The 27,632-nt window shown below is 37.4% G+C and overlaps 1 protein-coding gene across 4 annotated transcripts in view; it reads left to right on the forward strand.

Annotated features, from left to right (window-relative positions):
- VAV3 (vav guanine nucleotide exchange factor 3) overlaps positions 1 to 27,632 on the forward strand; it is a 358,747-nt gene that overhangs the window by 267,406 nt on the left and 63,709 nt on the right. For all 4 annotated transcript variants that reach the window (XM_049616683.1, XM_049616684.1, XM_049616685.1 and 1 more), the window contains one exon: positions 25,454 to 25,590. In XM_049616683.1, the coding sequence (XP_049472640.1) occupies positions 25,454 to 25,590 (137 nt within the window). The remainder of the gene's footprint in view (positions 1 to 25,453; positions 25,591 to 27,632) is intronic.

Below are 27,632 nucleotides of genomic sequence, written 5' to 3' on the forward strand. Positions count from 1 at the left end.
GAAACTTGCCATTTAAAAAATGTAATGCTATGCTCTGGGGATCCCATTTTAAAAAAGTTGTGAATCTTCCATTTACGTTGAAGCAGTATCCAAGAACAGAATCTGGCCATTGGTTTTGAAAATACAAAATGGCAACACCTTCTTGGAATCTCAGACGGTTCGAGGATGTTTTTTTCTAGAAAAACAGGAAGAAATTGGAAAAAAAAGCATATGGACTCAGGTTGAGCATATGAGACATTTTCAACTTGAATCCGCACTTTACTCATATTTGTAGTGTGACTTAAAATTAATTTTGGTGAAGCATTTAGATTTGAGAGAGGAAAAAAAAATCCCTATCTGGAACTAAATCAACATTTGTGGCATCTCATTAATCACTGCCTTATGTAACCACTTTTCCCACCTAAAGAGAAGCTACTGGAAGGGAAAAGTTTGTAATATTAATGCCAAATGCAGATCTTCCTTCTCCAAAAAGGAGTTCATTAATCATCATCGAAGCACAAGAACAAACATACTTCGTGTCTCTTGCCAATTTTTTTCAGTAACATTTTTGAAAGGCAAAAAAAAAAACAAAAAAAAAAACCCATGTTCAATTTTTTATCTTTATTTGAAAAGGTTTTAATTTGGCTGTTATTTAATTTGTGATGACGTTATGTAAGTTTAACATGCTGTGAGAATGGGTATGCGTAGCATATAGCAATATAGGGTATTGATGGAGTTTGGACTCCTGAATCAGGGAAATCTGTATGCAGATTATTGGTTTTGTTAACTTTCTGACTAGGTGGTCATAACATGCAGAACACTCCAGGCACAGTGCTTGACACAGGGTGATTGGCCAATAAGTGGCAGTGACAGAAATTCCTACTCTCACTGGTACAGAGCAATATGGGCCTGAGGTTTGAAAATATGCTTTTAATCCAGGCTTCTGTGTAAATCTTTGGGCAAGTTAATAGCTTCAGTTTCTCAAATGTAAAGTGGAAATAGTCACCTTATGTACATCATGGGATTACCATTTGGCTCAAATGAGATAATCAGGATCGAAAAACCAAATCTAGTCATGATGTACTAACCTGTGTGATAAAATCAGTGCCAAGTCGTGAGATCTTCATTATTTTTGCCATAAATCTTAGCCTCTCAATGTTAGAGTTATGTGCTTGATAAGTGCTTTTGATGGAATTGTAGGGTCAGCCATGCAGTTGTTACCATTCACTGGAAATTTCACTGCTCTTTCTTTGTAACTGTCTTTACATCTGTTTTTTTGTCTCCTAATTAAAAAAGAAATTATTTACAAATGAGAAAAATTAATGAGTATTACAGAATTGAGCCAATAGATGAAAGCAATGCCAGCCTAAAAGAAAGGAACCATATAAGCTGCATGTAAGAAAACAGATGCACAAATTTAATTTTTTTTTTAACGCTTATTTATTTTTGAGACAGAGAGAGAGCATGAACGGGGGAGGGTCAGAGAGAGGGAGACACAGAATCCGAAACAGGCTCCAGGCTCTGAGCTGTCAGCACAGAGCCCGACACGGGGCTCGAACTCATGGACCGCGAGATCATGACCTGAGCCGAAGCCTGATGCTCAACCGACTAAGCCACCCAGGTGCCCCTAGATGCGCAAATTTAAACAATCATAAATGGGAAGGAAAAAAAAAAAAGGAAATCCTCATGTGCAAGAAAAGGTGGCTTCTGTCTTTGTAATCTGTTTGCTACCAAGTATCGGGGGTAAGAATGGGTCTGTGGTGAAATTGTTAGGCACCATGGAGAAGTGTTGATTTCTTACTTGTCCCTTTTAGAAGACATGCTCTTGTTCATTTCTGTGGCTTCTGTTAAAAGCATCATTAAAAACTGAAAGAAGAACAAACATTTCTAAGGTTGTTGCTGAAGATGCAGCCATGAGGCTTTGGAAGATCACAGGAGACAGGTAAAGGTCAGGTCTGGCAACAATGGCAGGGAGCTCTTTTTGTCCCCCATAAAGCAGTAAAGGATAAAGAAGAGATCATATGGATGTGTAGCAAAGCTTAGTTCATTTTTAAAGTCAAAATAGTTTGGAAAGAAGAGGTTGAGCAGAGTAGCACAGCAGGAGGTTTTTGTAAGATGAAGTAGAATTAAAGTGTAGGCAAGAATTATTTTCTGTCTTCAATTTTAAAGAACACCATCCTATCCCATCTGTCTCTTTTTCCTGTGTCGTTCTTGACCTTCTTATCAGCGCTTGACTTTCTTCCTTGGGGATATTCCTTGCATAGTCAGCACAGACTCCATCTGAAATCTTGAGACTCACACCCTTATTGCAAAAGAGTTGAAGAGAATTCAAAGAAACATGTTCTGCTAAGTAGCTTGGGAACTAATTGTTCCAGGATGTTTCTGTAATAAGACACTGCCAGCTAGAAGCCAAAAAGTCCATGTAACATGTACCAATCCCATGGTAGGATTCACTTAAAAATATAAACCGAAGTTAGTATTAAGCCTTAGAAATTCCTACTGACCTGTTGACATTCCTTTGACAATAAATCTTTCTTGAATGGTCACTTCCCTCCTTTCCAATCTGCACGTAGACCCCAGGACCTTGCTCTCAGTTTTTCCTTCTCTCTCTACAATGAGGGAAAAGGTGATGGTTTGCTTATCTCTCATGCTACACATTTCATTGTATGTCACAACTTGAAATTCTTAGATGTGATTTATAGGTTCATCAGCATGTTGGTGAAGTAACCAAGGGATAAATATTAGAGTGCTATTTATTCATGTACTAGAATTTTTATATACTTTATTTTTAATTTGCACAACAAAACCTGTGGAGTAGATATTCTTGTTTTTACAGGCAAGAAAGCTTCCGTGAGAGGTTAAGGCCTGTGTCTGAGTTCACATAATTTTATATATTTTTTTAAATTTTTTTAAAAATTTATTTATTTTTGAGACAGAGAGAGCATGAACAGGGGAGGGTCAGAGAAAGAGGGAGACACAGAACCTGAAACAGGCTCCAGGCTCTGAGCTGTCAGCATAGAGCCCGACGCAGGGCTTGAACCCACAGACCACGAGATCATGACTTGAGCCAAAGTCGGACGCTTAACCGACTGAGCCACCCAGGTGCCCCCAAAATTTTATATATTTTATATAAAAATACAATAAACATTTTATATATATGTTTCTGTAACCAGTTAAAGCATTAGATGTTTTTAACTCATTTAGGAGTCTTGCTGGGCGTGGGCGGTTAATCCACTAAAAATTAGTGTATTTTATCAAGAGATTTATGTTGTAGCCAGAATGGTCTCAGCCATGCATCATGCCAGGTGCTCAGGGGAGGGATGAAGTGAGCTGGGTTAGGCTACAGGGAAATAATCCTGGTCAAAGAAGGATAAGCATTCTTAATTGCTAATCTTAGGAGGGAGGAATATGACCTTGATGTAAGGGCTCCTAGGCAGGAGGGCGTTGCTCTTGCGTGACAATGTCTGTATCCCAGGTGAGAGAGGCCCACCTGAAGTGATTTGACAGTCCATCAAGGGCTTCTCTGAAGGACCTCAGTGGGGCAAACAGGCAAAGAGGCACAGAGATGGCCTCTTAGGTCCCTGCCAACCTTGGGTCACTCCCATTTCTGGACAAGAAAGGAAGCTCATTTCCTACAGCATTCTAGAGCTTTCATTAGTGTGTCTTTGCTTTGATTTTAATATAATTAGGTAATAAGATCATAGGAAAATATCAGGAAATGACCCCAAACAAATGTAATAAATGCTGCTTCTGTTTATTCTTTATAAATATTGTCTTTTTTCCTTAATATCTTCATTAGGATTTGTGTAGAGAACAGGGCTTGAGCATGATTTTGGCATTTTAAATAATTTATAGAGGATGATTGTTAATCCGTCTTGTTGGTCATGTCTGTGTGGATATAATCCTAACGTGAACTATCATCAGTCAAGTGTCTCAATCCTCAATTACAGCAAAATTCCTTACAATCTGTTTACGCTATTTTACACAAAAATTGCATCTCATCTTCTAGGCAGATGTGGAGACCTTGTTGGATTTTATTTCCTGCATTATTGTCCCATAACAAGCGTGATCTTAAGTTCAGTGTGTGGGAGGCCAGAAAATATAACTGGTTAAAAAATTAGGCTTCGTCATTGGTGTTGTCCAACTCGGTGCTTAGCTCTGCCACTTAGCAGTGCACCCTTGGGAAGCTGGTCAACCTCTTTTGCCTCAGTCTGCCTTCTGTTACATAGAGTCATATTGTATGTACCTTCCAGAATTGCTGTGTGTAGATTAACTGAGCCGGTATATTTGTAGAGCATTAGCATGATGTCTGGCTCCTTCGACACACTTAATGAATGATGGCTCCTGTCAGCACCTCTATCTTCACGATCCTGGGTCTGGGTGGGTGTGGAAGGCAAGCTGGAACCTGTAGAGACGGGACCCAGGCTCCAGACTCCTGAGGCCAGTGGCGATGCCGTGCTCTTGTTTGTTCTGCTTTTAAGCATCTTGTCCCATTAGAGCAGAGGCAGTGCTACAAGCTGCTAGCTCCCACATGTCTTGCTTCTAGTGCTTTTGTGAAACTTAATGTGAATGAATTCCAGAGCGAGGCTGCCTGGAATTCAATCCAGACTGCACCGTTTGCCAGCCCTGTGACCTTGCTCAAGTCCCTTAACCCTTCTGTGCTTTAACTTCCTCTTCCTTAAAATGAGGGATCACAGTAAGACTCACTTTATGGGATTATCAGGAGGCTTAAATGAATTAATATACATTGAGCTGTTAGGGCCTGGCACATGGTAAGTGCTATGTAAGTCTTAGCTAGTATTTTTTTTTTAAGGAAAATATTTTCAGTTATCTTGAGATGGTGGTAGAAGTGTATTATGCATAGAAATAATTGTAATATTTAAAGGATGTATATTTAAAGAGAGCTGACAGTGTGCTGGGCATTTAGTGCCCCGTTTTTAGGGTGAGAAGCTAGGTATAGCTCAACTATCTCAGGGGATATTGGGCCCTCTACTAGCTGGTTTTGTTAGAAATTGACTGTTCTTTCTCCTCCTCTCTGGGACCTACCCGGTATCTTCTCTTCACTAATTCAGATGTTATAGAAGGCAGGGAGAATTGGTGATTTCTAAAAGCCTGTGCTCTTTACCCTGCAGTGTTCCCCAAGGCAAGAAAACAAAGATGTTAGTTACTGGCTTATAAGAGAGAGGGAAAATACTGGGGGAACAGTTACAAAGGAATGATCTTGCTACAGAAGCACAAAAGGTCTAGTGAGAAGTCAGGAGCCATGGTGATCTGCTGTGCTGCCTCTTGAAGTAGTGGCGTGTGTCCAGGCATTGTGGATTTTACCAGCCTTGCATGTGTCCATCACAGTCCTAGAGGTCCACACACCCCTTTCCAAATTGTAGACACCACCTTCAGTTCACGTTGGTATTCTCCAAGGGCCTATGCTTTTGACAAATAGGCATTAAGTCTCTTTACTGCCTTTGAGAATAAGCACTTTCTCGGTTATTCCTGATGGCCATCGGCCAGTTGTGTGACTTTTTAAGTCATTTAACGTTACGAGTTTTATTTTACTCTGGAAAACTGGTGGGTTAGATTTGGTGATTTTTAGTGCCTGTTCTTTTTATTCCAAGATTTATCCCTGTAGTGTAGAGGAAGGATAAGGATAAGTGGAAGGAAGAGGAAGGTGTGGGGAGAAAACACTGGCACAAAAGCCAGTTCTCCACAGGGCATGTGGTGCTACTTATGAACAGAGTGAGAGACCTCGAGAGCTTTCTCCAGAAATACTTCTCCTCCTCCCTGCTTTGATTCTGAAATGTGCCATTGTCTCGAGGTTATTGCCACCTTCCTTGAAGAATTGCATTTAGAGATAATATCCATTGACTTTTGTTCCCTTATTTATGCATTGCTAGTGTGGGTACAAAGCAGATAGGAAAGGCTTCCATGAACTTTTGACTCTGTGACTTTTCAGCAGGGAGGAATGTGGTAGGAGCATAGCAGGACTTGACATAGAACGATCACACCCTCCCTCTGGATCAGGTTGGAATATGTGTGTCCCAGTGGTGACCTGCAAGCTACTGGTCCTGCCCTCACATGGCCATGTGCAATCAGGGAGTATAAGACTAGTTTGGCTCCCAACCCTGATCTTGCGGTGTGACTGTCCAGAAACAGATTTATAGAAAGTATATTTGTGAGTTCTGGTTATTAAGGTCTGTGCCTTATCACCCCGCTAGACCCACAGCATCTTTAATGGTGAGCACCTGGTTTATATCTTCACAGTCCTCAGATAGTTTTAGTGCAGGATCCCTCACACAAAAGTGTTTAGCAGTTAAGCATCAAGGAGGATGGGTGCAATGGGAGTGGTTCACACAGCGGTGGGAGGAATATTTTATCACTGACCTTGCTTAGCATTGCTGGTCCGTGGTGATAAGAAAAATCAAACCGACTTCTAGTCCATTTTATTATTGTTTTAAAATACTCCCCAGAGAATGCAGTCCTTATTAGCTGACGTGGTGTGGACTCCCAACCCCCCAGCTTTCCCTATTCCAGTCCCACATACACCCCATGGATATTTAGTAAATTGTAAATTTTTAGTCAACTTATGACTATTATGATGGTCTCTTAGCTGCTCCTCTTGCCTCTGACCCCAACTTCTTGATTGCCTCCTCCATACTATCAGAAAAATGATTTACCTAAAGGAGATTCTGGCCTCTCTGGCTTGAACTCTAGCCCATCCTCAGAACCAGTTGACAGGGTATTGAATATATAAGGCTCCCAAGGTCTGGTTCACACTGAACTTACTCCTGCTCTTCTTCTCTTCTGCAGTAGCAGAGATCTGGTCATTTTCCACATGCACTGAATTCTTTCTTGCCTCTGTGTCTTGGCTCATGTTCTTGCCTCTGGCCAAAATAACCTTACCCTACTTCTTTATCTGGTTAACTCCTACTCCTCTTTCTTTCATTTATCTATCTAAACTCAGTGCAGTCATTCCCTCTTGCAAGAAGCCCATCTTCTAGTACCTCGTATCTGGTGTGCTATAGGAGTTCCTCTCCCATGACAACAAAGCCATAGTACGTTTTTGTTTTTTGAAATGATCTGGACATGTGTTTACTTTCTAAAAATTTTTACAAGCTCCTTAATTAACATCTGGAACCTCATCTTTTCCAGACCTCTATCCGTAGCAGTTGGAACATAGTCGGTACTCAGTAAATATGTATTGAACTGAATTGTTAAGTCCAACTTTATCAAAGGGAACACTGGTTTCTGGTGTGCAAATCCTCTAACTTCTATGATAAGCTGATGTATACTTTTATATATGTATGTACACACATAGATACACATGTACACATATACGTCTATGCATACATTTATATATCTTAAGGAATTTATATATAGACACATACTTTGGAAGTTAAGAAGATGGTTTTCTATTGAGGCCAGTGGTCCTATTTTTATTAAATGCTTGCTTTTCAGATTAGTGTATATAAACAGTGAAAAGTATTACATTTGAATAATGGTAATTCTACACTAACTTTGTTAATTTATTTTTCAGAACACAAGAACAATGAATAAAAGATTCTAAGCCCACAGCAATATAGAACACAGGCATGTTTATAAAGTGGTATTTTGATAGTTTTGCAAGAATCTTCAAGTGAAAATCATTTGTCTCTAATATCAACCACTCAGAGCCAAATTGAAACAATAGGAGTTTCATTTAGGATCTATAATAGCTGCGGTAGAATAGGACTATAACACTAGTTGCTGGAATTATAGAAGGGAATTTGCCGGTACAGAAAGGCAAGACAATCAAATTTTTCAGCAGAAGTAAAACACTAGCAAACTCTTCATTTTGCAAATTGGCAATTTTTTTTCAAGCTCTGACCACTTTATTGGCAATTATCTTGAATCATGTTGCATGTAATTCTGCCTATCACTCTCTTCTAACTTTAATATGTTTGGTGAAAGAGGAATTTATACAGTCATGTTTTTCCCCATGCTTATTTTCCAATCCAAATCTCCCTAGATTTCAAAAATCTAGAGAAAGTTTAAGTTAGAGAGGTGACAGGGGACCCAGAGATATTTTCAAAGCCCCTCCAATGGAATATTATGCATATTTATTTTAAGAGTAATTTTTTCCACCAGAAATACTTGATTAAGGACAATGCATTTCTCAACTTTTTTATCGTGAAAGTTTTTTGATAACCCAGGTTCACCTGAGACTTTTTAAAAAATATAAAAGTTCACATATTCAAATTCCATTTGAATAGAAAGCATATTTTGAAGTCCTTGAATAAACTTTACCTTGGGTTTCCAATGGATCTTAACTAACTGGGTGAACTTTAGTAACAGATATCTCAATTATAAACGCTTTCCTTAGTTCATAAAATAGTTACCACAGATGTCTTTAAAGCATAAATTCCTTAGCATATTTAAAATAGGATTAGGTTTATTAAGAACAATAGTTGAAAAACCCAGAGAGGCTTCAGCAAGACCAAGTTAGCTCTGATAGCCTGGGAAGCAGATGGGTGTGTCATTGCTATAAATAGAGCCTCACTCGGGGTTGGGGAATTCGTGCTTTCTGATTGACATCTGCCTCATTCTGAAAGTGCTTTTGACTGCCAGTGTTTTAAACAGTAGTTGGGTAGAGTTTGAAACTTTTAGCTTCATTTCCTTGCCCATTATTTCTATGGCTAATAGGTCTTTTTCTACCCATTCGGCACACAGAGAAGATGCTTCTGTTAGCATTTTTCTCTAAAGCATACAATATCACAGAGCTTCCTTTGTGGTAATAAATGTTCTTGCTAAGACCTCATCATATAACCTGTCAGTCTGGTTGGATTGGGGACATAAGAAACTTTAAGACCAGTGGCCTTGAATAAATCGTTCAACTCTCAGTGCTTTTACTAACATAGCAAAGATAACTATGGGACCTCCGAAACATTGATCATTGAGGAACGGCAGCATTTGGGCTCTAGAAAGCTCTGAGATAACTTAGGTCCCAGCTACCTTGCTGTTTCTACTTCGTGGACATATTTTTTTCCTCCTACAGAAATCCTTTAAGGAAAAAGCCAAACTGAGTGGAGTAAGAATTGAGAAGATAGTTTTCTATGCATGTTTTTGGAGCTACTCTAAAGTTCCAGCCCTAGCTATAACCTTTTTTAAAACAATTTATTATATCTTAAAATATGATTTTAATTGGAGAAAGGAGACTAGGTGAATTCATAATAACTAGTGGGAATGTAAATTTGTCAACAGTCTTATTTTGCAAAGTGGATCAGTGCTGGAAAGAAACATACCAACTCATTTGTTTTTATTTTTTTAAATGATATAATCAGTTTAAATACAGTGCTTTGGTTTTAAAATTTCAAATCTGTATTATGTAAGTAGTTACTCATATTATTAATTAAAATTTAATTTGCTTTCAGAGATGTTTAATTTTTGCTTACAGGCACATAACGACTTGAAAATCTAAACAATTATTGTTCATTTAGGAGAGAAAAATACTCCCAACCAGTCTGGTGTGCCAACTCTGTTTTTCTTGGCAGATTCAGTTAGAGAAATTGGTTATTACTGAGTTCCAGAGTATGTTAGGTATAGGCTAGGACTATAGTTGTCGTGATCTGTGTTCTAAGGCTGTATAGTCTAAAGCCGTGCCTCAGTTGAAATAGAGAATTTGACAGTACGTATAATTTACAAAATGGCCCTGATTGCCATTATATTTGTATAAGCAAAATTAGTCAAGAAATACATTAATAATTTTTTATCAAATTATTTTTTAAATTTGTCTTTTTTTTAAATATTTTTATTTATTTTTTGAGAGAGCAGAGTATAAGCAGGGGAGGGGCAGAGAGAGAGGGACAGAGGATCTGAAGCAGGCTCTGCGCTGACAGGCTGACAGCAGCAAGCCTGATGTGGGGCTCGAACTCACGAACTGTGAGATCATGACCTGAGCCAAAGTCAGGTGCTCAACTGACTGAGCCACCCACACTCCCCTGAAATTTGTTTTTTAATGAACATTCATACAGCCTTTCATGTATTCAGCAGACATTTATTAAGAGACTATTGGGTACCACACACCATACTAAGAATAGTCAGTGGGATAATTCGTTGGTCTCTGACCTTGTGAAGTTTATAATTATGTGGGGAAGAGACATAATAATGCACAATTTATATTCAATCATTTCTATAAGAGTAATTCAAAAGGTTATGGAAACACAGTGGAACCAAGGGAAATCTCTGCCGGGTAGGTGGGAAGGGCAATCTAGAGTTGGCACCCAGAAGGGACTGGAGTGATCCCAGAAGGATCACAGAACTGGAAGGATCAGTGGGACCCTGTGTTGTGGGAGTACATGGGCTACTCGGCAGAGGAAGGTAGACAGCACCTTGCATGCATGATGGGGAGTGGGGAAGCGGCAAGGCTGGGTCAGCAGGTGAGCATGCCACAAAGATGCCCAGTGAAGGGAGCAGGCTGAGGAAGCGCCAACCGGCATTCCTTAGTGCCTTGCAGGTCCTGGCATGGGAACATGCCTTCCCAGAGGAAGGGCCGCTTTTTCCTTGCACCAATGTGCCATCGGTCTGCCGGGCTCACCCAGGGGAGGATGCTTGTTCTGAGTCACAAAGAGGTGAAGTACTGACTGGGGGCTGGCGATTTAAAATGGCATGGTAGGAGAGCACTGGGTTGTACTTGTGTTAAGATCAGGACAAGGAGTTTGGGACTTGACTTTGTAGGCAACCAGGATGTTACTGAAGGATTTTGTTTAATGACAGCAACAAAAATGTTAATTAAAGAATCTTACAAAAGAAACATGTTGCCTGTAGAAAATTTAGATAATCAACAAGTTCTCATAATTTTGTAACTTAATGTAACTACTTAATGTAACTACATAATGTAACTACTATTTAACATGTGTCTTCCCAGACTTTCTTCAGTTTCTGTGTACTGCCTTTTAAAACATAAATGAGGTCTTACTGTATATGCTGCTGGTTTGTAATATGCTTTTCCCTGCCTCAAGAACATACTTGAACATAATTCCACATTTCTAAGTCATCTTATATAACATTATTTTTAAATTCCAGCTTGCTATTTAATTATAAAGATGAACCCTAGATTTAATTTAACCAATTCCCTATTGCCATTCTTTTAAATTGTTTTCAGTTATTTTATAGCATAAACTGTATTGGAATGAATATTTGAAAGATAATCTTAATGTTCTAGAAATTAACTTTTATTTAAAATTCCATAAGTTTTTATAATTTTAATAAGAGGAATTTTTAAAGTCCCATTTCTTAATGAAAAAATTTCATCCATATCACATTACATAAGTATAGTCCTGTTGGCAAGTTCTTTTAGTAATGGTGTTTTCTCCCCATTGTAGGTACCTCCCCTGATGAGATTACCTTGATGATATCATGTTCGCTTGCTTTTTGCTTCCATAATACTTGGAATTTTTTTTACCACAAAACTCATAATGCTTCATTATAATTGCCTGTATAATTTTTTTTGTCTGTCAGATTCTAAGTTTTGTGAGGGCAAGGACATAGCTATCTAGTTTATTACTTCCATTCTAAGCACAAAGTAAGCATTAGAAGATTTTTTTAAAATAATAAATAAACGCTAAACAGGTATCTTAGATGGACAAACAGAAGCTGAAAAGCCAAAGCACCAACAAATAAATTACCTCCTTAGGGTCTCCTTTACCTTGTAGCCGTAGAGAATGATGAGTTTCATAAAGGGGGAAATGGATGTAAATTGAGAGCTACCCTGCGTTTAAGAGGGAGGTTGTACGACCACCAGTGATTGTGGTGGCTTGGTGTGCGCTTGTGTCTTTCTGTGAAGAGATGGATGGGTGTCTAGAAAAACTGGCACATGAGCTGGTTTCTTTTCGATTTACCTTGTTCCAAACCAAGGGAGCTATGTATAAACCTTCAAATGCCTTCCCCCTCATGAAAATTAACATGAAAATAACAATTTTATAACTCAGCCTAGCAAAAAAAAGATACCTCCAACTTCAGCATCTTAAAAGTGGTGTTCACCATCGATGCTGTTATGTGAAGAATAATAGCTGTGTGGAAAAGGTCTGCAAAGAAAGGAATTCCCCTTTCTAAGCATTGCAAAGTTCAACATACTAGAGCCTGAAACTAAGAGAGAGAGTAAGCTCGGGAAGATAGAGAAAAGAAACCAACAGGGACAAAAAGCAGGTAGTCATGTATCCCTAAGAGCTAACACAGTAGCTGATACATAGCTGCTTAGTAAGTATTTCCTTAACAAATAAGACTAAATTGGGATACATTTCTAGAGATTCCAAGAATGTTACGTGAAAATAGAAAACATTTTTGTATCTATGTATTTATATGTAGTTATATTTACGTAAAAATGTGAGCACTTCCTCAAGCAGTTGGATTGTCAATATTCCTGATCAAAGAAACTTCTGAATTCCAGGTGTTTTTTGTTTGTTTGTTTTATGGATATTGTGAAGAGCTAGAATCTATAGGATGCTTAGAAGTGTAAGTGGTTCTTCTTTTTGACATGAGCCTCTATAGCCATTTATTTCTTTACAAAAGTGAATTTCTTTGAATTATCTAATTTCATTTCGTATGTATAGTTTTGCGGAAGTAACACATCAAACCTTTTAATCTCTAGCTATATGTTTTACAATGGTATTTTCCATATTTACATGTTAGTAACTTTATTGAGGCCATTTATCTGAAGAGGAGTGTGTTTTCTATTAAAAAGATGTTTTGAAGTATTGTGCCCAGAAGAATTGAGGCAAAATGACATTAATGAAATACATCCTCATATAAATATTATGCCAGAATAAAAACTGGGATCCTAACGGAAGCTTTTCTAGTTATATTTGTCCTGTGGGACTGTACTAATAGCAAGTTGTTAGCAGTTTCTATCATGTGATTGTACCAATAAGCCAAGCATTTAAGTTACTGGGTGTACATTTTCATTAGTACCTGTGAAGGAAGTACCTGGAATTATCAGCAAACAAGCATGAAGACAATGTTTCAATTTTCAGTTGTGTTTCATGTTTACACTTAATACACTTACACTTTCATCATAAGATGTGTGGTATGAATCACACAAAAAAAATATTCTGTCATGATCTTTGCATTGAATCATGTGTTTTGCTGTACCTCCTGTAGCTGTGTGAAACTTCAGATGACCTCTGTGGCAGTGTCATGCCGAGATCAAAAGTAATATGTTCAAGGTTATATGAACCACTGTGGTGTCTCAGAGAATTTATACCCAGAAGCAAGTCTCAGGACAAAATGTCAGGAAGGATTAAGTCCCTATGTATAACAATTCTTTCTTGGCTGCCCTCTTCTGTAACACTCATTATTACCTGAGATAGGCAGAAAGGGAAAGTACAGAGAACATAGGCTATGAAATTTGAAATTCTGCTTAAATTTATTTTTTATTTTTTATTTTTTAGGCCATGACTCTATAGATGTGGAATTTGCTTGTAAATATCACCTTTGTACCATATTGGCCTAACCTTTGTTAGATGGTTTTGCTTCATAAGCTGAAGTCTTAACTTTAATTATTCAAGGAATAGAGATGAGTAAGGTTAGGCTTGTATGCAGGAGTGATGATGACTCATTTTCTGCTCTCCATGGCGACCCTTGCTGAGAGCGTTATTGAAGGACTGCCACAGGTAGCCAGAGACACAGAGGACAAAGGGCATTGCAGCCAGCACAGGGAGTTAGGCTAATTTCTATGTAATAGGAACTCCCATTCGTTAAGAGTTCAGCACCTTCTCTTGCATTCAACAAACCCAGATATCATCAAATAATGAAGATTTATATAAAGTACAGAGTAGCAACAGCAGTATTTCAATGCATAGCAAGTTGTGTTTGCTAATTTGTAAGTCACTAAAAATATGGTTTATCTGTGTTTCTTATAGCATTCATGATAAATATACGATAAACTACTTATTAAGGTCATTTAAAACTCTTCAAAGTAGTATATCATTAGATAAAGAAGCTTTAAATAAAATTTAAGAATACATCTGTGAAACATTGCAGACATGGCAAAATAATACGATAGATGCAGATGTGCTTACTATTAAGAGTAAATGATAAAAGGCACAAGATTTATGCAATCTGAAGAAACAAGAGTAAATGGATATTAACATTTTGCTATTTGTTAGATCCTGTTCAAAAAGTTCCTGTTTCCTTAAATCTTCAACAATGCTTAGTGTTACTGATTTGCAATATTTTGCCAATATAAAGAGTATAAATTGCTGTTTCATCATTTTGATTTCTCCCCCCAAAATAAATACCTGACAATGAGCATCTTTTCACACATGTGTAATTAGCCATCCATAGTCTTTTCACATTTTCCACTGCTCTGTTTATATTCTTCTGATTTTTAGGAGTCCTTTAGACATTTGAAGTCCTCATCCTTTGCTTATATCAATGTATGCATCTTTTTTAATGGCTTCTTCTTCAGAGTTTTAAATTTTAATGGGGACAGATTTATTGATCTTCATTATGTGCTTTTGTTTCTTGTGTAAGAAATCTTTTTCTACCCAATATCTTAAGAATGGTTAGATATATTGTCTTCTAAAAGCTTTACGGTTCTGTTTTTTCACATTACATCTTTATTTCATCTGACTTGGTCTAGGTTCTCTTATCTTTTCCATTGCTCTATTTCTCTATTCCTATTCTAATGCTACACAGTTTTAACTACTACAATTTTTAGTAATTACATTGAAATTAAAGTATTTTGTGTGAAGATTTGATATTATTTTTACATGTAAATATTTTCTTATTTTCTGCAACATTATTAGGCATAGAGGGAACACTGGACCTAACTTTCTTATGCAAACTAGGTCAATGTAAATAATTTATAACAAAAATGGTTGCATAGACCCAGTTACAGGCCAACCATCCATTGACCCATATCAGGTGGCAGGCAGTGTGCTAAATGCTACATACATAATTATCTCACAAAAGCCTCATTAGTATATTAATATACCCATCTTCCAGACGTATAAATGAAGTGTTTATGGCATTCAACCTTAGACCTCTTTGACAGAAAACCTATCTTCTTGACCATTATGCATATTGCCCTCTCCTTTGGGCTCCTCTCCCTAGTTTATCTTCTACACAAAAAGAACCTACTGTATCCAACCTGGGTGATTTCACATTGTAGGTGACTCATCCAAACCTCGGCCTCCTTAATTTACCTGACACTGACTTTTCATCTCTAGGGACCTCTGCTCCTTCTCCATTTCAGTCATACATCCCCACAGCCACTCCTTGGGCCCTGTCATCACCCATAATTGTTCCATTTCTGAAACATTAAATTCAAGTATCTCACTCTCTCACCCCAATCTTAGAGGCCTCCTGTTCATTGACCCCTCTGCCACCTTTCTATTGGTCAGTCCCCTCCTGTGTTTTCTCCCTTGGCTAATCAGCTTTGTTTCCATGGCCCAACATGTGAGCCGGTCTTCTGCTTATGTCTGAGTCAACCTGTCTTTACTCATCTAGGTGGATTGTGCAGTCCTGCTGAAGAAAGTCATTCAAGCAAAAGGTTTATGCCTCTCCAAAATGGAGAGATTTATATACCCTCCCTATATCTGGCTGATGCCTACTTACACTTTGGTTTCAGCTTAGAGTCTGTTTCTTCCGGAAGTCTTCTCTGAGCACTTGCACAACAGCATCACACTGTGTAAGAGTGTATGTATTCCTCTCTATCCCTACAAGATGCTAAGTGCCTTAAGGGAAGGGACCTTATCTCTTAGTAATTATTGCACCCCTAATACTTCTCATATTTCAGGACTAAATGAAACAACTCACAATAAGTTAAGGAACCAACCAAACTTACAGATGAACATGTTTTAAATAGCTCTAAACTCCAAAGTAACATATTCATAGGAAAGTACTTGTAACTTCTCAAAAGATTTTCAAACTTATTTTCTCAAGTTTTGTGCAAAATCATTGTATTTGGTCTTAGTAAAATTTGACCAAAACAACAGTGTGTTCTATAAGGATCTTTCTGTTTAGGAGACAGAAAAAGCATTTGGAAGATAATGGAAAGCTTGATATATCTGGTGTCCTGGAGGAGTAGCTTATGAGTTTATCTGTTTGAGGAAATAACCCCTATAGAAATCTCAGACTTTGAAATGTGTACTGTTTCTGTTGCTTAGGTGGACACTCTGGATTTTTTTTTTTTTAACTATGTGTTTACTGTGATACCCTCTTGGATGTTTAATTAAACTTCATAACTAAAAAGCACAAGTTACTGCCACAACTTAAGTTTCTCAGTGGTTAAATCAAAGTGCTTGTAAGAACAAATATTATAAATTCTTAAATACTTTAAGATAATAAAAAAGAAATACTAGTTTTTAGCACATAGCTTTATTTTAAAATTAACACTCTCATGAAGTATAAATTTCTCCTGAAAACTAAATCACTCCTTGTCACCAAGTTTTAACCACATGCTAAGCACTGTGAATGGGGTTAATAAAAGAAAGATGAATGATTTAGACAGTGTCTACTCTAAAGACAAAAATAATTATTTTGGGATTTTATAATGAATAAAATATATTTATATAGAAATAAAAAGAAAGTTACAGAAAAAAAATGGGAACTCTACTGTCACAGATTTTACTCCCTAGTCTCAAAGGGCAAACTGGGATATCCTTACTATTGAAACCTGAAAACAAATTGTGTAACTAGGTTTTTCAAAAGAGTTATAGCTCCAAGGGAGATGGAAACAGGGGCCTTAACAAATGTTGATTGAATTTACTTAACAGAGTTACTAATTAATGTTGCTTCAGAGAGCCAATGCCCAAATACAGATTTCTTTTCTGCCCAGAGTTATGCCAGCTTTTGCCATACTTGAGCTCAGTAGGACCTTTTTGCTCTAACTTTGTTGATATTAGGTATTTGATGCATTTATATTAAAAAATAATTATTTTGGCACATATTGGGTTAAGCTGTCAAAAATTGCCTTTTTGTACTTCAGAAACACTCAACAGCAGCCAGTTCCTATGGTTCAGTCCAGTATATAACACCAAGATGTTGGCAAGGAAAGAGAAGTTTTATTCATTATCTGGGGGAGTTTGTCTTAATTGAGGAGCAAGAAACACATAAGTGAAATGATCAGACTCTGTCCAAGAACTCAGGAGAAGGTCATTTTTAGGGTCAGTCATTTTTCATGTTGTATAAAGTTAGTGAGAAATCCATGGTTTGGTTTTAGAATTAAGTGTCCTATTAGTAGATGATGTGTTATATTCAGGTATTTTTGTAAACTGTAATTGCATATGAGCTTTGTGTTAAGTGTCATTGGTGTATTGAGAAGTAAGGCAGAACTAAAAGTTCTATTTTAGTATGTTTTCTATGCATAATTCTGTTTTTACCAGTGTAACTGCCTTCTAGACGATTCATAACTTCTTGGCACAATTTCTTAATATTTTGACATTTGTATTTTTATTTTTCTTTGAAGGTCCACAGTCTAAATTTTAATAATTACTACTTTTATATTTTTATTATATCCTTAGGATGTGGGTTCTATTTAATTTTTATTATTTTTCAGATGATTGCAAGCAACCATATGTCTAATTATTTAAATAGCTTATTATGCTAAATTTGAACAAGTTGAAACCATAATTCTGATACCTTAGGTTGATGAAAGAAGCTTTTTATGTACAAAAAAAGATAGGAAGCTAAAAATTCAGGGAGAGAATAAGGCTAACCTTAAGGAAAGTAAGAACAATGGGGAGTTGGGGGTGGGGGGTGAGACTAGGAAGAGAATAGATTTTGAATCGATGGGAGATGGGGGAAAAATGAAGATTTTGATGGGCAAAAAAAAACAAACAAAACCTACACTGTCCCTGAACTCAGTATATTCTACTTAACATTTCCAAATATCTTAAATTAGAAGATTATAAAAGACACAAATTTATAAGCTAGTATCTTATTTTTTTAGTATTCCCAATTTATAGGAAGGAGGTAGAATATATACTCCCAGTATAATTGCAAGGCTGTAGAGATTTTGAAATGGAATCTCTGAACTTCCTGGAACAGTTTGAAGGGTCTGCTGTTGCTTACTAGCATTCCCAGGAGAATATTAAAAAAAATGTTTAATGTTTATTTATTTTGAGAGAGAGAGAGAGACTACGTGCACACACAAGCAGAGGAGGTACAGAGAGAGAGAGAGGGAGAGAGAGAATCCCAAGCAGGCTCTGTACTGTCAATGCAGAGCCCTACATGGGGCTCAATCTCACAAACTGTGAGATCATGACCCGAGCCTAGATCAAGAGTCAGACACTTAACTGACTGAGCCACCCAAGGCCCCCTCAACTGTAATATTTTGAATCTGATTCTTTCCCAGCTTCCTTGGGGAAGGTAGTGATTTATTCATTAAATATTAAGCTCTGAAATAATCATGTGTAACCTTTCTAGAATCTTCCCTTATTTTTCCTAGTCAACCCAGCATTACACCCTTACTAGGTGATAGACGTGTGTTGAGAACACCATTTTTGGCTTTTAGCTAGCTATGTGCAACTGGACTTGAGTTGTTTCATGTGTAAGTGAAAGTGTTTGACTAAAATATCCTAAGAACTTTCTTTGATAGAGTCACTATTCATGCTAGTGTACAGAGTTCCCACTGCCAGAACACTGGTATTTCAAGAGAATATACAATACAGTGTAGTTTCTCTTCTCTGTCCCTCTCCTTACTATCAATAGTGTCAAGAAAGAACGTTGCTGAGAAGGGGACAATGTTTTCTGTATATGTATATTCTTATGTAGATGTGTTGGTTGTTGATCTTTGGCCCCAGTGAAAAGGAATATCAACAAAAATTTTACCACATTCAAATGTAGATACACAGCCAACCTCCTCCTATGAAACATCACTGTTTTTGAGCAATAGTTATACATTTATTTGATTTCAAACTGAGGAGCAAACATGATTGTCTTGTTTCTTACCTTCCAGTGAGGACTGTCCCTTGGGACTGTCTCCCTTCTAGCCGCCTCCTCAGCCACTGGCACATCATATATTCAGCCAATATATTGTAACCTTTGGCTTAATCACCCTCCCCGATGCACTCAGGTATGGTCAGAATAGCAGAATGATGTGGTTGAAGTGATTAAAACTTTCTGCACAAACAATTGCACGTGGCCACTTGTCCACAGAGCCACAGAACTGCATGTGGACGTGTCAGGCACAGAGAGCACCACAGATTGTCGAGTCCAGTGCATGTTGTTGTTGGCATTGAGATTTGGGGCTTTGTCTTTAGAATGTACCAGTGGGACTTATTACTTCCTCCTAGAATTCACCTTATCTTGGAGAGCTCACAATCTTTCCCCACTTGAAGAGCAGTTCTGCCTCCTCTCTTCCTGCTTCCCATGATAACTCTGGACACCCAGCAGGGTTTAGATGACCCCCAAACGTATATTAGTCTGTATAGGAGACCTGTTTTCTGCCATAGTCCTGTTCCCTGCTGGTTGTAGAGAATTACTCATCTTCAGCCAGGGGGACTGAACTAGCAGTTGGTGAATACAGGTTCTGGTTCCAGTTCTGCTTCTAGCTAGCTTTTTGACTTCAGACATTTTTATTGACCACTTTGAATCTTAGTTTTATAAGGTAGAAAATGAGGTGGTTGGAGTAGGTGGTAATGTTCTTACTTTGAAATCGTGTGATTGTGTTCTTTTTCTAGCTTTAAAGAAGATGGTGGAGTTAACTCAGGCTATGTTTTTCAACTGGACTCCTCACACCCCTAGGGGGTGGTTGTTTTTGAGAGTTCTGACAAATACCTGGCACATTCTTGTAGAGCTTTGACCTTATTTAAGGATTTTAGGGAAACATTTCTTATCATTGAAATGTACATATTTGATGGAACAGAATATTAAATTTGCATGGATTTTATAATAACACATGCAATTTTGTAGTGCTTTTTATATTTGGTAGCCTATAAAATCTTTTTAATAAGTGGGGGGGAGGGACTTTCAAAAGATGTTTCTATCTTTAACCTTTGATTTACTAATACTCCTATAGGTAGTGCCAAAGGGTGACTAGTCAGTGTTTATAAGGTTGGAGAAACATATCTCTATCTGATCCTTGTTTTTGTATGAGTGATGACAATGCTGTTTCCTTCATCTGACTCATCATTGTTTATAAAAGGAAAGAGTAGCCTTCTCTGGGTGAAAATTTTTGAAATCATTTATGGGGGTGTGTTCCCTTTGTGAACAATTAGTTCTTCAGACCGGTTTGTTTTCCGCCAAATTGTCTGTTTCCGTTGTTAACAGATGGTTTCCATTATGAGGCTCCTTTTGCTTCTCTGTGAAGACCACCCCATGAATGAAAAGTGCACTGGTTAGTAGGAAAGGGCCCAAGGAGGTGTGGCGGGCAGGGAAGCCCAGCATCCTAGCTACCTAACTTGCTGGCTGTTCATTCTGCACAGCCTGCTCCTCAGATGTGATAGTTAGATTAGGAACTTCTATCAGGAAGAGCCCAGACGTTAACTTAAAGAGGATTGAGCTGGCAGGGTGCCAGACAGCACTTACTTCACTGTAGCTTTGTCAAAAGCAAGCTTGGAACCAGTGGTGGCTGGTCATGGTGAATTGCTTACGTACCCACAAAAATGTGATTTCCAAACCTGGCTAGGATTTGGAAACCACACCTAGGAAACATACAGAAACATAAAATACATATTTCAGGGTCCTACTGAAGGCTTTTCAAAAAAAAAAAAAACTCCCTGGAAACTTTATTGACAGGCTCATTTTGAAAAATGCCCCACTGGACAAGAGACCAAGCCTAATTATAGTGTATTTGAGTTCACCTGCCTGTTCAGTAGATTATAGGCTCATTGAGGGCAGGAAGGGTGTCCTTGCTCTGTTGTCAAACCACCATGCCCAGAACTTATGTGCCATTCAGGACGTTGAAGGAATGAATGAATATGTTATGCTTGTAATCAGCTTCCCAGGTAAACCAGCTACATTCTCTGACATCTTGTAGAACTAATTATTTTTTAATGTGGCTATGTTTAGATTTTAAATTAGACCTCAGAGGTGAAAGGCCAGCACATTACTGACAGCCCATTTATCTGGTACACTGCACTCACCTCTTAAGTTTTTGCCTTGGGGAAGCCCTTTGCATTGGGGGAGTGATATCAGCATCGTGTGTAAATACTAAACTATATTGTGGCCATCACTCTTCTTAGAAGCCAAGAGGTTGATAGTGATATAGTAGGCTAAGTTCATTGAAGTTTGACGGTTTATGTGAGAATTACTAGAGAAATGGTTTATTTATGGCAAACTTTCCAATAGGATTCTACTTAGAATTAACTTAAAAAAATTTTTTTTAATTTCTTGGCATGTGTCACTCTTAGTTGCATTGAGTTGAGATTTGAAAGGAAATCTTGCTTCATTCAGATGCCCTTTCACTGCCATATTGTTTTGGAAAACTCTAGTGTTCCATGTAATTATATTGGCTTCAGTTTTATTTGACTAGAACCTGATGACTATTACTGGAATATAATCATAATTTAAGTATTGCTGATTCTTCAGTTTGTTAATTCTTCATGCATAAGATGACTTGGGGACCTTGTCTGATTTAAGACTAAGTATAATGAGTAGTATGAACAAAAGTTAAAGGGTAAAACTGTCCGAACTTTATATATCAACAATGTAGTGAGCTGTGCAGCAAAGCATTTGTTGTAGGGAATGAAACAAGCCAAAATAACATTTGGCAGGAGATCTAATTTTGTCTTAGCCATTTTAATTATATTCCTTTAGATAAAGATAACAGATTATATAAAGTTTTGGGAACTTCCAAGGTTGCTTAACTGTATATGTTGAAATTACATATGATTATTTCACATTTAATATCTGAAGGTAGAGTCATTTTTAATTTTCAGACTTTGCTGAGCAGCCCTGTAACTATACCAACATAGTCATTATAAATGCTTTTCTGGAGCAGAAAGAAACTAAACAACAACGGTCTGTGTTTACCCAAGAAGAAAGAGGCAGCTTTCTGGGATGAGTTGTGATTTGACAATATAATGAATGGAATTTATATTTTTAAAATCAGTTTTTAGAATAGCTTTTGGTTGTTTCTGATTGGTCAGAGTTAACGAGGGAAACTATCCTCCACTTTTGTAGTTTTGCAACATTTTGCATCTCAGAATTCCTGGAAACATGGATAACTAAAGGAAAACGTGAGTAACTAGGGATTTTAAGCCTAAACAAATTTTGAAAGGCTAATCTATAAAAAGCAGATTTACCACCTTCTGCATAATTCTAGATGGAAGGAGGAAGGTCAATGGAGAGAAGTTACAGAGATTTTAGAGTAAGTTTTAGATAGAGTTTGTTAATAAACTACACACAACAATAAGTTGTCATAAGGACGTGTAGTGAATGTTCTGTGCTGGACGTTTTAAAGAAAGGTCAAAACTTGTCAGGAATATTTTATGGGGAGAGAAGAAAACCGACACTAAATCAACACTAAATGGCTATTTGAAATATGAGTATCTGTAAATCTAATTTCTTCTCCATTCTTGATCTCATTTATGAGGTGTGTGTGATGCCTGCTGTGGCGAGAGATTGTGTTAACAATTATATTGATGGTTGAGTGCTGACATGAAGTTTAACCCACTCTCTATTCTTATTTTAATCGCACTTTTATCTATCCATTAATGGGATTATATTCACCTTCTTAGCAAAGTTACCATGTCTTTTTTTTTTTTTCAATAAAAGGAAAGGAGTAAACCATTCGTACTACAGTATTGTAGAACTCCTCTTATATTCAGACATCAGAGGCAGGGGGCAAGGTATCAGAATTCATCATGTCACAGTGGCCTTCCTCTATCTCTTGTATTCTTTGATCTCTACAGCCCTATTGCCCTGATGACAGATCATCCTGAAATGGGAAGTGCTGACCTATCAGAAATAAATAGCCAGAGATTATTCTAACAAATGACTAAAAAATATAAATTCCATTGTAAATTCCTAACTCATCCCCACACACAAAAATATGAATCAAATTAATGCTGTATTTTGAAAGTCACTTACGGCTGAATTCAGGCTAGTAGCAATGTCTTTTTCACTATTACCTGGGCTCAACCATAATTCTTGGCAAAGGTCACACAATTTTGCTTTAGGAGTAAAGTCAGTAACATACCCTATGTTGGTGTACTACTGGATGAACTTCCAAAATGAAGCTCATAGCCAAGAAGAAAGTTATAGCAGAAAAACACAGTAAATGAAAAAATTAGCAGTAAGACTATAAAAACCAAGTTCATCATTTCAAGGACTACTTATTTATAAGTAAGTTTTAAGACACTAAGATCTCATTTTTTGGCCACAGTATATTAATATATGTAATACTTTAAATTTTAAATATGGTTTTACTAGGTCATATGTAATGGGCATTGTAGTCTGTCAAAAAGGATAAATAAGGCAGCATTGTTCCATGCCTTATATTTCACAGTCTTCTTTGTAGCCTGGGTATTCCATATGTTAATCCCCAATTTATATTTGGTTGGTGAAATGTCATCAAACTTAATTTTTTCCCCTAAATACTTTATGCATTTTCAACCATTTTCTTAAGAATGACTAACTTGAGCATGTTGGCAATAACAGAACTGTTGTGTCCGTCGGGCACTGCTTCATTTTGTCCCTGTGGGTCTTGGCCAAGGAGACAACTGCAGAGAAGGCCAGAGCCCTTCTGAGAACTTCACTGGGCCCGGTATTTGAGGCCACATCAGTTATTTCAGGTTTAAAACCTCCTGTTTCTTGTCTTCAGCCTTTATTTTAAAATTGGCGTAAAAACAAAATTATCAAGGGAGCATACTAAATGAAATGCTTTCCTTGATCTAGAAATGCTCAGTAAAACTGAGGCTAACCATGACTTTGGCCCCCTAACATGGAATAACTAACTTGCAAACCAGATTCAACTTCAGGGTGCATCCTCTTCTGTATATTGAACTTCTAAATGAGTTGTGTGCATGAGATATTTAGGTTTCATGTAAAATAAACAACAGCAACTTAATAGAAAGTATAAAATAAGCTCTTTCTATACTCAAGGCATCTACAGTGTGTTGAGAGCAAGTCTGATAAACACTTGACTGACAAGAGTTCTCCTGTCAAGTGTTGTTTTTTGGGAAAGACAATAAGGTCTGCTCTTTGTGTACGGGCGCTGCCTTCCTGCATCTGGTAGGGAAACACTCCATGAGAGATGTGGGATTAGCACCGTCCCTTCAGGGGTTCTGTGGCACAAGAACTGAAGCAAAGGGAAGATGTAGTAACTTGCTACATGTCTCAGCAGTTATAGCAGCTAAATTGGGGTGAAGGGCCCAATTCTTTTCAGGCCTTCTGCCCGATGGGTTGATAAGAAAAGTGTTGACTAAAGCTTTTCAGTTCTGTTTAGTTTATGGCCACACTGTTTCCTCCCATCTGGGGTGGTTGTTGAAAAAGGATAGTGAGGACTTCATGAAATTGTTTGTGGAAGCATTTCATGTAGATACTGAGATCCGTGTAACTTGAACAACCTTTTTGAGGTAACTTGGGCATCTGGAACCGAATGACCATCATGCATCCTCCTCCTCTATTGAGCGTGGTGTTTCCAGGTAGTTACAACTTCCCCGTGGTCAATCGTTAGAATAAAAAACCTTCAAGTGTAATAGGCAATGGCTTGAGTTCTTGAATGTGCACCAAATATCATGTTTATGAGTGTTCTGTCTCACAGGAGGGAGCATTTCACCTCTAAATGAAAAGGTGACTGTGAAGTTGTCCATTTGTGACCAATACTGGTACATTTAGGCCTGTGTGCAATTGAAGCTGCTGTTCTCAGAAATGAAATATTGAACTGAGGCCTTCATTGCACATTCTGAGAAATACAAAGAAAAAGGACAGATCTGGATTTCAAGTGTTGTTGATGCTATTGGCTTAGACATGTTCCCTTTATTGGGTCTGTTTTGCAAACCTAAATTTGAGCCTGAAGAATTTCTCCATATAAATGTCTTAAGTATTGCAGTGGCACATCCATCACCTTTTTGCTTTTGAATTACAAAGATAACCTTAAGATATGAGCCTTATACTGGGCAATGTGATGCATACACAGAAAGGGTGAGCCTCCTTAGTGATGAAATCAGCCAATGCCCAAGAGGAAAGTAATAGGCAGAAAGGATAGAGTTGATGAAAAAATTGATTCTTTTCCATTAAACTGTACGTGATGTGTTTTTTATGAAGCAGGCATCGGCTGAAAGAAATATTTTTTCAACTACGAAGAGATGGATGGTGAGGGAGAGCAAAAGTATGTAAGGGATCAGGGGATAAATATGTGTCTTATTCCATTACTTTCTCAAATAATGAGAAAGTTCAAAAGCATTCCATTGTAGTTACTTCACATGTTTACTTGGCCTTTGTTGCTATTACAACTTTTTAATGTTAATGATGGCCTTGTTTTTATTTTAAAGTACATTTGGACTTCACGCGTCATTATTCTCTCAATTCCAAAAGTTGTGTTGCTTATTTTCAGGTTTACCAAAGATGCAGGTCATTAAGAACTATACTGGGACACCACCCCCGGCTCTTCATGAAGGACCCCCGTTACATATCCAGGCAGGGGATACGGTTGAACTTCTGAGAGGAGACGCACACAGTCTGTTTTGGCAGGTACTATCCAAATTACAGTGTTTGTTTTTGTTTTACTCGATGATTTATTACTGCTTAAAGAATAAAGCTCTTGTCTTTAGGAATTGATTGCATGCTTTTAGCTTCAGAAATTTTACATGATGTGGGGGAAAATATCTTTGATTAGCCTTCCTCATATTTACCAATGCCAAGTGGCAGTGAACATTAGAACGCTAAAGAAAAATAGGATCAGTGCTGTGGATCATAATTACCATTTTTATTAAAAATTCATACTTTGCCAGAGCATTTTTTCCAAACCTAGGACCTGTGGGTGTGATCTAATTTGCACTGCTTTAACATATTAACAGTTCATTTCAAGGGAACTACCTAATTAGCTTGCCAGTGGCCATTTCTGGCCATACTTGATTTGTGCCTACCCACAGAAATCCCTGACGTTCTCAGAGGTGCTCTGGGCATTATTCATGAAATGTATGAAATGTGAAAAGTAAGTGAGCATGTTGATGTTTGCTGGAGATGAAATCTCTCTTGTCCGGTTAGCCTATATTGGGTTTAAGGATTGTGTTAACTGAGGAAAATATGGGCTAGTGTTAAGAGTTGTTAAAGCTAGATGGTAGGACATTGCTGTTCGCTAAAGTATTCTGTATCTTCATGTGTGTTAGAAATATTTCCCAGCACACTAGAATGAAAAGTCAACACAAGAGTCTACAAACTTTAAAGATTTTTTAAAAAGGCTTTTTTAGGGGGCACATAGTGGCTCAGTCAGTTAAGCATCCAACTCTTGGTTTTGGCTCAGGTCATGATCTCAAGCCTTATGTCAGGCTCTGTGCTGACAGTACGAAGTCTACTTGGGATTCTCTCTCTCTCTCTCTCTCTCTCTCTCTCTCTCTCTCTCTGTCCGTCCCTCGCTCATGCATACACTCCCTTTCTCAAAAAAAATTTTTTTAAGTTTTGTTTTGTTTTTTTTTAGAAAAGTGGAATTATTCTGTATGGTACTGTAATGGTGGATATATGTCATTACACATGTATCATTATACATGATACATTATAACTGTATCATTCTGTGTAATCCACAGCAGGTACAACACAAATAGCAAACCCTAATACAAACTACAGATCTTTGTTAATAACACTGTAGCAATACTGGCTCATCACTTGTAACAAAGGTATTATATAATGCAAGAAATTAAGAGGGGATATTGTATGTGTGGAGCCATGAGGGGTTATATAAGAATTCTCTGTACTTTTCACTCCCTTTTTCTCTAAATTTAAAGCTCCTCTAAAAAATAAAGACTATTAATAAATTATTTTAAGTGTTCACCATCAATAAGCATTAATCAAAACTTTGGACTCCTTCCATATTCATTTCTAATGCATGAAAAGGTACAAGTCCCCTAGTTATTTTTAGTCTTCAAAACAGAGTGGTCCTGACAGGCAACAAAATTCCTTCTTACAAAGAGTTTGCACTAAAATGTCTATCCATTATTATACTGTTTCTCTTCAAGAGGTAAATAACTGGCCCAACAAGCTAACTTACTGGTAAGTGATACTATGAATGGGGTAGTGGGCTCATAAATGTTACCAATATGGACAACCTAGCTGGATCTCTCCCATCCAAGAAAATTACTTCTACAGCACAGATATCTGTCTCTGCTCATTTTATTTTTCTGTATTATAAAAGCAATTCATATTCATGGTAGAAATTTTGGAAAGTAAAGAAGAGCTTCTTTTTAATTGTCCATTATTCCATGTTTTGATAGTTTTCACTCTAGATTTTCTTCCTATGCATTTTAATATATTAATATTTTTAATATTTTAGTATGTTTGTGATTATAGTTGGCAGTTGTGATTTTTTTTTCATTATAATAATCTAAATAAAGTGCCTAAAACTCCAAAAAAAAAAAAAAAAAAAAAAAGAAATATTTCCCAGCAAAATTAAAGAGTTGGTTAAAAACCAACTAAAAACCAACTGTGCTGAGGGAAAGGGGCATGGGCTCAACAGAAAGATTAGCACACTTGAGTGAAATTTGGCCAGGGGGAGAGAGAGAGAGAGTAGGGAAGGACTG

This window comes from Panthera uncia (genome assembly GCF_023721935.1).
Source record: "Panthera uncia isolate 11264 chromosome C1 unlocalized genomic scaffold, Puncia_PCG_1.0 HiC_scaffold_4, whole genome shotgun sequence".
Classification (NCBI taxonomy): domain Eukaryota; kingdom Metazoa; phylum Chordata; class Mammalia; order Carnivora; family Felidae; genus Panthera; species Panthera uncia.